The sequence below is a fragment of the Pteropus alecto genome, unplaced genomic scaffold (assembly GCF_000325575.1).
Source record: "Pteropus alecto unplaced genomic scaffold, ASM32557v1 scaffold461, whole genome shotgun sequence".
Lineage (NCBI taxonomy): Eukaryota > Metazoa > Chordata > Mammalia > Chiroptera > Pteropodidae > Pteropus > Pteropus alecto.
The window spans coordinates 2,287,753-2,298,333 of NW_006431079.1; the positions used below are offsets into that span (position 1 = coordinate 2,287,753).

At 37.5% G+C, this 10,581-nt stretch overlaps 1 protein-coding gene and 1 non-coding gene across 3 annotated transcripts in view; both read right to left on the bottom strand.

Moving 5' to 3' along the window:
- Positions 1-287: 287 nt before the first annotated feature.
- The window catches only part of EIF4G2 (eukaryotic translation initiation factor 4 gamma 2), an 11,145-nt gene continuing 851 nt past the window's right edge, over positions 288-10,581 (bottom strand). Inside the window, exons 2-22 of one of the 2 annotated variants that reach the window (XM_015596504.1) lie at positions 9,577-9,703; positions 9,426-9,491; positions 8,642-8,782; positions 8,015-8,117; positions 7,238-7,369; positions 7,086-7,152; positions 6,847-6,998; positions 6,378-6,488; positions 6,110-6,193; positions 5,925-6,023; positions 5,524-5,665; positions 5,269-5,429; positions 4,799-4,912; positions 4,065-4,190; positions 3,816-3,920; positions 3,506-3,721; positions 3,161-3,419; positions 2,674-2,878; positions 2,320-2,531; positions 2,111-2,232; positions 288-1,116 (exon numbers count right to left, since the gene is read on the bottom strand). In XM_015596504.1, the coding sequence (XP_015451990.1) occupies positions 1,051-1,116; positions 2,111-2,232; positions 2,320-2,531; positions 2,674-2,878; positions 3,161-3,419; positions 3,506-3,721; positions 3,816-3,920; positions 4,065-4,190; positions 4,799-4,912; positions 5,269-5,429; positions 5,524-5,665; positions 5,925-6,023; positions 6,110-6,193; positions 6,378-6,488; positions 6,847-6,930 (2,106 nt within the window). In that variant the 5' untranslated portion in view covers positions 6,931-6,998; positions 7,086-7,152; positions 7,238-7,369; ... (2 more) ...; positions 9,426-9,491; positions 9,577-9,703 and the 3' untranslated portion in view covers positions 288-1,050. The remainder of the gene's footprint in view (positions 1,117-2,110; positions 2,233-2,319; positions 2,532-2,673; positions 2,879-3,160; positions 3,420-3,505; positions 3,722-3,815; positions 3,921-4,064; positions 4,191-4,798; positions 4,913-5,268; positions 5,430-5,523; positions 5,666-5,924; positions 6,024-6,109; positions 6,194-6,377; positions 6,489-6,846; positions 6,999-7,085; positions 7,153-7,237; positions 7,370-8,014; positions 8,118-8,641; positions 8,783-9,425; positions 9,492-9,576; positions 9,704-10,581) is intronic. The other variant, XM_015596506.1, reaches the window with a different exon arrangement.
- Positions 4,603-4,745, bottom strand: LOC112469564. Its single transcript, XR_003042682.1, has one exon. It is a non-coding gene; the product is annotated as a small nucleolar RNA SNORD97 (small nucleolar RNA).

A 10,581-nucleotide genomic window follows, 5' to 3' on the forward strand; every position in this document is an offset into this window, starting at 1 on the left:
TTCTCAGAGGTAACCATGTTATTTCACTATGAAAAGGTTAATATCACCAAGTTTATTGCTATGTATGCTTTAGCAATGTCCTTCCAAATTCATGAGACTTGTGATCTGAGCACTGTTTTTGATTATGGGAATTGTTTGTATATTGGTTCCTTCTGGTAACCTGACCTAAGGAGGAATTTTGTCTCATGAAAAAGGAGCTAGATTAAGAATTTAAAGTTCCCCAGTCTTTGAACTGAGAGCTTTTGTTTCTTCATAAATTGGTGGATGCTAACTTAGACACAACTATATCAAGTATCACAATGTTTATTGATAGATACAAGTATATAAAATCAGGGCATGAACATGACTTGATAAATTAAGTAGACTTAATTTCAATACTATAATAAGAGGGACCAATTCAAATTCTCACCATTTGTTTCACACCCACAAAAACCACTTCAAGGGCATTAACGATCTCTCAAAACTGATCAGTTTTGTGCAAGTAAACCATGTTTCTTTTAAAAAGACTTGTGCACTTGCCCAGGCTCAAGGATATTAAAATCTAGCACATAAAGCCCATTACTAGAGGTAGAAATACAGGCAATATACTATTACGGCAACAACCATCAATTACAGTTAAGAATTTTTCTGTAACAACCAAATGGATAATCAAATATTGCAACAACTCAAGTATTACTGAGCAAAGTGCATTTCTACAGTATTCAGTGTTGCTATTCAGTTTTCTAACTTAAAACAGCCTATGGTAACTGGCAGCAAAGAAGGTCCTTGCAATAGACTGCCTTCTGCTCGAGAACTTATGATGTAAGTATTGCATGCTGCTAATATACTATCTAAACATTAAAGATACTCCTAAAATATTTGATGGTAGACTATGATTAAGACATTACACTACAAAAAAACCTTATGCAGAAGAAAATCCTAACTGACGTGCTTCTGCTTTAAATATTGTGAAAACATTACAGCGGAATGAATTTTCGCAGTGGTTAGGTCAAATGCAGTTACATCATAGCAACAGTATGTTTTGCACAATTTAAGGCTTTGGCTGGTTCTTTAGTCAGCTTCTTCCTCTGATTCTTCTTCTTCAGCAGTTTCTAGCCAGGTTAGCCACTGATTCACCTGCAAATTAACAAAATGCACGGTATTTAAGAGGAAGAAAAACTTAAAGCAGGCTCAGGACCGAACTAGCAACTCACCCAAAGACAAGTTTCATGTAGTACTATACCTTCTATAACTGCAAACAGTCTACAGGACAAATTGCAAATATAATGTGGATATATTAGTTTTGTAGTTATATTAAATGTTGACTATATAGATGTAGGATAACATACAAGCTGTTTATGGCCAGTTAGCTCAGCTGTCATTCTTTGACACTGCTCCAATTACGTTCCAGGATCATTTTAGTATGTGACAGTGGCTCCTCCAAACTTAAAAATATTAAGCCATGCTGGGGAGGTGAGGAGGGAGAAAGATAGATTTCCAGACCCATCCCAGAATTACTAAATTAGGTTCCCCGAGAACAGAGCTAAGGATAAATGCTGCAAAGATGGCCCTCATGAAGAATTAAGATATAGTAGGCTTGTGTTTCTCAAAGCCTGGTTCCCTGGAAGACTAATATGATAATCACCTGGATCGTTTACTACAGACCTACTAAATTGGAATCTCTGAGATCAGGCCCAGAACCTGCTTTAAAAACTATTCTTCAGGTGATGAATGTATACTGTGACTTTAGAATCCCCTAGGTCTAGAATTCCTAGACTCAGCAAGAGAAAAAATCAAGGAATGAGAAATGAGAAGCAATTTCTTTACTGGCATTTAAAAAAAACATTAAACCCCAAATCACACAATCATCTAATATTTGTTAAGTGGCTTAACTTCTAAAAAATATTAGCTACCTCCAGTCTATCTTATACCACTGGGACTAAAGCCTTTCATTTCATAGCTTTATCTCATTTTGCCACAACTGCCTACTTTACCATAGCATACAACAGTGCAGAATGCTATGTATGTATAACTACTATTTTGCTTTTATCTCATTTTAAAGGCTCTTCATTAAAGTTAATACCAAGCAAATTGGAAAAAGCAGACCAAATTTCTCCAGCAAGAGATTTACCTGGAACAAAGCCTTGCCTTTCCCCGGAAATTCTTGGGTTATATCTTCTTTCCAAGCCAAGAAAGCTTCTTCTTCAATAATTTCCATGTCATAGAAGTGAACAAAAAAGCGGAGTAACATGCCTAAAAGACAAAACGTAATCCCATTATTTTGTGTGCTATTCAAGAATTACCATACAGTTGTCATTCTTCTGAGATTGGTCCTCTCACCTTTTGGGAAGTTGCTGTTGTAGCAGTGCACCTGAAGAGCATATAGGGCACTGACTTGTAGATCAACATGATCGTGAAGGAATTTCTGCATTACTGGCTTGAAAGAAAGCAGCAGTTGTTTTTCCTGCTCTAACTGTTCTTTGGAAGGAGCAGAGGAAGAATCTGTTTCATCACTGGGTGGGTTTACTTCACTAGAAATATACTGTAAGAAGCTGCAGAAAGAAAGATCTATTAGAACGCAAAATTGAATATTCTACAAGAAAGAGACAATTCTTAGTCTCTTGCTTTGCAGGCTTTTATTCCCCTAGTAAAATATCATAGCTCTGTAATACATGTAGAACAACTTTATCTTACCTAGTCATTAAGATGTTCACAAATCCTTTATCTACATGAAGTTTGGGAGAGATGTTATCTTTAATCCATTTATATATGGTTTGAGGGGATGGATCCAACTTTATTTGCTTCAACAGTTCCTTCTCCAATTTGAGAAGTGGGAATAAGAAACTCAGTCCTTTTCCTTCCAAAATCTCCAACATGCGATCCTTATTCTGATCAATTTCTGAAGAGACAAAACCATTTGCATTACCAGGCAGTGAGTTCCCAAATGTACAACATTCATGTAAAAGAATAAAGAACTAACCCAGCAAAGGAAACTCTCAACATGTGGAGCAAATAAAAGTAGTTAAAAATCATAACTTTTTATTAAGGTAGTCTTTATAAATGCTTATCATTAGTTTGTCAGGAAGATAACACTGTCTGACCTACATAAATCCATTCAAAGTACCAAGAAATCTAGACTTAGCATTAAAAAACAACAAAAAAAAACCCAGTATTCTCTTACCTGGGAGCATTTTCTGCATATTGACCTTGCTTTGTTGAAAAAGTTCTGTTAACCATTCTCGATCTTGTAATTTAGCTAATTGCTGAAGACAAAGTAAGAAGAGAGGAAAATGGGTGCCACTTTCCAGTGGTTGAGCTAGTTCTGAAATGCTCACCAGCTCTGAAATGATGGCACGAGCTGCAAACTGTGCTAAATATGATTTCACCAAGGGGATGTCAACCTCCAGTTTGGGGCACTGGTCCAGTACGTTCAGGAAAGCCTTGAAAGGAACAGGTAACATAGTCAGTTTATTAGTTTTCAAATTTGAATGGAAAGTGTTTTCACAGAATCAGTAAAGTGTTCTACCTGCATGAAGTTGTCACTTGTGGCTATCCCTTCCTGTTTGAGTAAACTGATCAAAGAACTTGCTTTTTCTTTATCTTCATCACTTCTGTCTAGTGACAAGATGATTACTTTGCTTAACATCTCAGGAAGAAAGTGTTTAGGAGCCCTCATTTCTCTCACGCCGTTAACAGCTTCATTCGCATTTCCACTATTGAGATATTCAGTCACAACGGTTTCCTGAAAAGAACACAATCCAAATGTCTTCAGGATTTTTTTTTTTTTAACTAAAATATACTCCACAAACTAGACTATGGGATTATCTGAAACTTACAGTTAGTTTAAGTAGTTCTTCCTTTGATGGGGGTGGCTTTTTACTGGTCTTGGCAGGCTTTTCCTGAATAAGTGGTGGGTTAGTTTTGAGACCAAGCTGAGGTGTCTAAAAAACATTAACAGGTATGAATTTTTAATAAAAATTTATTTAAAGGAGCCTATGAATTTAGAGGAAGATATAAAAAAAAATCTTTAGGTATCTTCAAAGTACTGGAACAACAGGAAAAGTTGTCATATTCTGGGTCCTTACCTGTCCCAGAGGTGGTGTTTGAGTGCGTGGTGGTTGTGCACTAGGAGGAATCATAGTTATCTGAGGCTGAAGCTTTGGCACTTGATTTTTATTCATTAGGAACGACTGAGCAGGCCTCAGGCTAATCTAAAATTGAAAACAAATCAAAACAGATATCCAAGTTAAAATGCAGTTGTCTAAGATATTAAATGCAACATTCCAAAATCCTGAGACTAATTCAGTATATAAAAACATGATAGAATCTAGAACAAGTATTTAAATTTCACTATTAACCAAAAAAGTACTCCATGTTAACAGTTTTAATTTCTGGCAAGAAAACTAAAGACCTAATTCACACAAGAGTAAGATACTGTTATAAATCTTATATTTGTACGAGAATTCTCCTAGGATTAGCATCACTACACACAAAGGGAAAATTTAAAGAGTTTAAAAAGCGTCTTGCTTTATTCTTAGTTAAGTCATTCTATTTACAGAGAAATCACAATAAAAATCTTGACAACCATTTTCCTTGTTCTCACTAGACTTTTAATCAAGAGGCTTGCCCTCATATCTCATAATCTTCGCTCATAGGACGCTGGACATCCAAAGAAAGAAAAAGAAGTACAGAAAAGAGAGAAAGAAGGTAAAGAACTCCAGCATTAAGTCCTCTTAATAACGCGTCTTTTTATAATCATCGGGCAACAGAGTTCTGAATTGACAAACTGTGGTATATTAAGTAACATAGGCAAATGTACCTCATCTGCATTAAGCTGTCCTTTCTTAGAAAACCGAGGTGGCATATCCTTCGACTGTCCTTGCAGCTGGGATAAGAGTCCCTGACTCTGGTTATGGTAGAGCTGGCTTAGCCCCTATTTCAGAAAGGGAGAAAGAAAGTCTAGATAAAAAGGGGTCCACAAATTATGGTAATAAAGTACCAAAGGGATGAGCCAAGCCATAAAGAAAGTTTAATTGAATTTGCCCAGAGAAAGCAAAAGATGAAACAGGGAAGAATAAAAATCTAACCTAACTGTCAAATAAAGTGATGTGATTTTACTAATCTTAAGGAGAAGCATTTCACCCAGTTTAAAATAACTGTCGCAGTTGTAAATCTGATTTTAGAGAAAGACACAACCCTTGAAGTATTTGCATTTTTAAAAAGCAAAACTAAACCACATATTACAGGATTTAATACTTGTTGCCTCAACATTCTTAAATGGTTTCTTACCTGGCTTTTCATAAACTTGCCTCCCATCTCTCCAAACTGCGATTGTGTGGGAGGCATTATGTGTCCCCCATGGCCATTGAAGAGTTGATTTGAACGATGACGCCCCATGGTGGGTGAAAATCTATCCTGGATAACTCCTGGACCAGTACCAATTCCGCTACCTTAAAATACATACATGGACAACTCTTTACATTTCTACTATGTTACACTGCTGTTTTAACTTAACCAAACCACTGTTTTGTTCAAAAAAATCACCTGGCATTTGTCCAAACATATCAGCAAGTCCTCCAAGTGGGTCCCTATCCATTTTCATCCTGGGTGGCATGAACGGTCCCTCCAGAAAGAAGTCACTTCTCATCCCTTGAGCCATAGGAGCTGGAATAAACACTCCTAGATCCTTTAGAAATAAAGTGAATAAACACTTGTTTCTGGACATTATTTTATGTTAAAACTAAGATTCTTATGTTGAGGAAAAACTTCTAAACTTTCAGAGTGCTCATATAATTTTTATAAATAAACTTCTTCCCAACATGGCACATAAGACACTAAAAACACTAATAAGCTCCTCCAGGTAAGACAAGATCGTCTCACTTTTTAAGAAGGTCCTTGTGAAACTATAATTTTATAACCCACTTGATGATAGAAAAAAATCTTACTTTTACTGCATCTTGACGGATTTGATTGATCGTCTTTGGTCCATTGTCAAGAAAAGCCTTGCGAGGAACCCAGTGGTGTTCTCGCAACTCCACGGTATCCTTTAATTTAAAAAAAGTTTTAGTAAGTTTCATTTTAATATTCAGAAGAAGTGAGCTCTCCACCGTAATTAAAGAAACCAGTTTACCTGCAGCAGGAAACGAATCCTTGCTGGCAATTCCTTACTTAACATCAAGGAGCACATTCGGGCAAAGTATTGATCCATTAAGGACTAATAAACGAGAAAAAATATAATTAAAAAGTGCTATGGCAAATATATACTACTTAAGGCTTCTAGATTATAACCAAGGTTAATAACTAAATATGGCAATCTCCTATAGTATCACAAAAATAAGCCATCTGATTTGAATAAAATTAAGACAAACTACGCATATCTTTGTCAGCAGTACACATACCTTGGCTCGTTCATGGTCTAATCTAGGTCCCACTGTCCTCATTATCTGACAGAGGCACTCCAAATCCTCTCCCATATCTTTGAGTTGGACTCTCTTCTTCTTTTCCAAAAGCTACCAAAAGAAATAAATGCCAGGTGTTGACAATATCTTACTTTGTTTAAATATACTACTTTCCCTTATGCTTGCATTGACTCATATAGTTACTATAATATCTAACATGGTACTCTATATTCTGTATTGAAGAAATCCCTCTAAATTAAGCAACTTAACATAGGCAGGTAATCAGTTCTACCCCTATACCTTTCTACACTGAGTAACTTTCATACTCAGAACACTTAAGTAAGTTTTGCTGGCCACCTAACATACCTAGCCTAACATTCTCAGATGGTAAAAGCAATAATTGACTCATTTCCCCCAAATAATGTGTACCCAATGGTTAATCTAAGCCTAAATTCCCAGTCATACTTACTGTTTTGATGCACTTATGAAGGATAGATTCATGAATAAGATCAAGCTTTCCAAGTTCTCCAATGAATTTGATGTTCCCCAACATCTTGATCTTAGCAATGGCTCTCTGTTCCTCCTCCTCGGGGAGGAGGGGATTTTCACGCTTATCATAGACTGGAAAAAATATGAAAGAATAAAGTCAGCATTCAGAATTAAGTTGAAAATACACAGTGCTACTCAGTATCAGGTATAAACTCTCACCATCAACATTTCTGGTTCGGTTTTCAAATTCATCTTGTAATTTGGAAATTAGGAGGCGTCTGAATGTCTATTAAGAAACAAATTTGGCAAATTTTATTAATGAAGTATTTCAAATCAACTTTAAAATAGGCAAAACAAACACTACCACTTACTGTGCTTTGCTTCTGTCCCGGTTGACCCTCTGCTGCTGGGCCATCAAAGTTTGGTGCATCTTCTGCCAATCGCAGACATAGCTGAGCATACAGTGAGCTATACTTCGGCTCTTCTAGGGCTTTGTCCACAATCTACAGAAAAGTTGTTAAAAAAAACTAAACTGACAATTTAAAGACCCCTTTCTTTATAACTTAATACTTTCTTTGCAGTCTTGATCTTAAACCTCAATTTCTTACGGACAGATTCTCTACGTCTCTTCTATAATTTAGGAATAAAAACAACTTCTTTTGTAAGGTTTACTACTGTGTGAAATATAGTGCTTATTTAGCACACGGCCTGGAAAAATACACACACTTTTCCATGTTAGCTACTACAGAGTACTAAAAAAATCCAGTTATACAGATCTCATATTAGTCACACCCTCCCCCCTTAGGAGCTGAAAATATGCCAAAAATCAAAACTATAAGGAGATGCTGGAATCTTTATCAACTATCATACAATTCACTTCCAAGACCAAAATGTTTTCCATAGAAGGAAAAACAAAACTCAAGAGCCTGCTGATAAGCCTGTTAACTCCCCTAGCATACATATAATGAACGATTTAAAATTCGCCTCTTAAATTTGATGCCAAAGTTAGTGGATCTTTATCACCGATATTCAAAAATACATTTATCTTATACCTCAGAGTTTTAAGCTATGATGCAAGTATAAACATACCAACTTGAGTTTGTTAAATGCTTTACTCTCCCTTCCAGTTAAGCCAATATTGAACTTACCAGCAGTATGACCCCTTTAAGGATGAGTTTAGACTCTACACCCACATTGAGGAGCTCAAGGCATAGCTTGTCAAACTTTTCAGGAGTAAGCTTATTTAGTATGCTGAGGAAAAAGAAATCACACTTTGTGTCAGCCAGCACACAAAGAATTGAGTTGAAAAATAATTAAGTTACGTTAATTTTTCTTCCACCATTTCCCTTTGCTATTAAGACATTTCTTCTTACCCGTCTAACCAAAGGGATGTTAAGTCTGTTTATAGATTATATCTATTATCTGGGGGTCCCCAGCTGTCTGAAAAGAAATCTTACACACATCCTCAAAACCCAGAGAGCAAGAGCCTCCTTATTCAAGGCTAGATAGAAAAGTAGAGACCATTATGTTCTGTGCTTCACTGGGTTACGCACTAGATGTGGAAACATCAGCACAACAGGCTGAAGGCAACTCTACAACACTCATGTGCTGCTCTTCAGTTTAAAACTGTCAATACTGGCTTCATTAAAATACAGTGATTTGGGCATAAACATTACCTTCTGAGTAATATAGCATACACATACAAGAAATACAGCCAACCCACTCTTCTTCCCTCCTTTTAGTAAAAAAAGGACAAAACAGACCTATGTACTTACCCTCTTACTTTCCTGAAGATTGCATCATGTCGTTCTTTTTCATTTGCGGAGTTGTTTGCTGCGGAGTTGTCATCTCGTCTAGTGCTTCGTGCAGGAATCCATTTCTGAGCGTTTTGCCCTGGGGTTTTCCCCAGGAACTCGCTAGTAAAAATTAATATTTATGATTAAGATTAATATAATTTAAAATGTAGTACCCAGTCACATATTAAATGTCATGCTCATCAGAAATCCTTCTAAATATAAAAAATTTCACAATTCAAGGTTCCCAATTTCCCTCACAACTAAAAAACTCACAACCAGTGGTTCTCAAACAACACTCTGTATCTGAATCACCTGAAGAGCTTTTGTTAGATTGCTGGGGCCACCCTCTGTTTCTGCGTTAGTGGGTCAAGGGTAGGGCCTGATAATTTACATTTCTAACAGACTCTCAGGTGATGCCAATGCTGCTGATCTGGTAGCCACCTTGGAAACCAACATTTTCTAATGTCTCATGACTGTGGTGCATGCATACTGCTTTAACACTACCAGTTAATGAGTAATAACTGATTTCAGAAATAACATCAGTGAGAAAGAGAATAAAATAGCAATTTAGGAGCTTCGACTCTCATTAGATGACTTGGCTAAGAAATAATCAAGAGCTGATATTCTAAATTTAGATATGCAGCAGAAAGCTTGCCAAATTAGGATTCCTGATGTCTACTACCATAACTATACCCTTATACGTGACAGACTATTCATATAAATCTTTTACTTATAATACTCAGTTTTTACATGTTTACAATACCTGTTGCCAGCAGTCTTGGGATAGTGCTGAGGTGCACCCCTACTTCCTCCTCCGCCCGAAGAAGCACTAATTAAAAGAAAAACATTATGGTAATTTTTTTGGTTTTGTGATTGGTCCTTCTAAAAATTGCCAAAAATCAATCTACGCATACCTGAAACGAGAAGCACCCCCTTCTGCAATCGCACTCTCCACTTTGGCGGCTTGACAACGAAGAATCTTCAAAAGAATAATATTAATGGATGGGGTGGGGAGGGTAGGGGATGGGAGAAATGAAAAACCTAGAACGAAAAAGAGTACCAAAATTAGACACTGCTAACATACAAATCTATAAACCCTTCTTCAATTATAATTTATTTCCAATTGTAGCATTGCAGTTGATTGAACTTTCACTGCATTGCAGATCTCTTAAGACTAAAATAGAATGTACTCAAAACACAAATGAACAATAAAATTGTTTTGCCACCTGAAAATTCCCTTGTGTTTGCGGATGTAAAGAGCCTTCACAGAAATATAACATCTCAACTGCTAAAAACGAATCTTTGAAAAAGTCACATTTTACATCCTTTAAAACTGAACAGAGATCAGTAACAGAAAATATAACTCTTATCAACACGAGCACATTATGTGGAAAATGTCTTCAATGACAAGCCAAACAGACTACATAAATAACCAGACTGTTTAGCAGTTTTCTTCACTGTCTTATTTTCTTAACTCCTCTGCACAGAGGGCATCCGGGAAGATGCCCGAAAGGGACAAGGGTGTCCACTAGGCAGGCGAAAGACCAGGGCCACAACATGGCAGCAAAAAACCTCCGCCCCATTATTTCCCTTCCTGGGAACAAAAGAGCAGTGGAATCCTCCCAGCCAGGCTAGAGTTAGGGAAGTGCTTCCGACAGCCTCACCACGAAGCCGCTGGGGGCAAGCGGGGAAGCGCGCAGGCCGCCCCCGCCGGCCCAGCTCCCGACTCTTTGTTCTCTAGTCGGGAAAGCGGCCTCCTTCTCATCCGTCGCCTCCAAGTGGGCCCCCTCCCACCCCATAAATCCCCAAGGGACTGACAGCTGCCCCTCCGTCCCCTTCCCAGCTGACAAAAGGCCACAGTCCTCGTTTCCTCTCCCCTTCTCCCGTCTAAGGAGGGGCCCGCCGGGGATGCCCCAGGC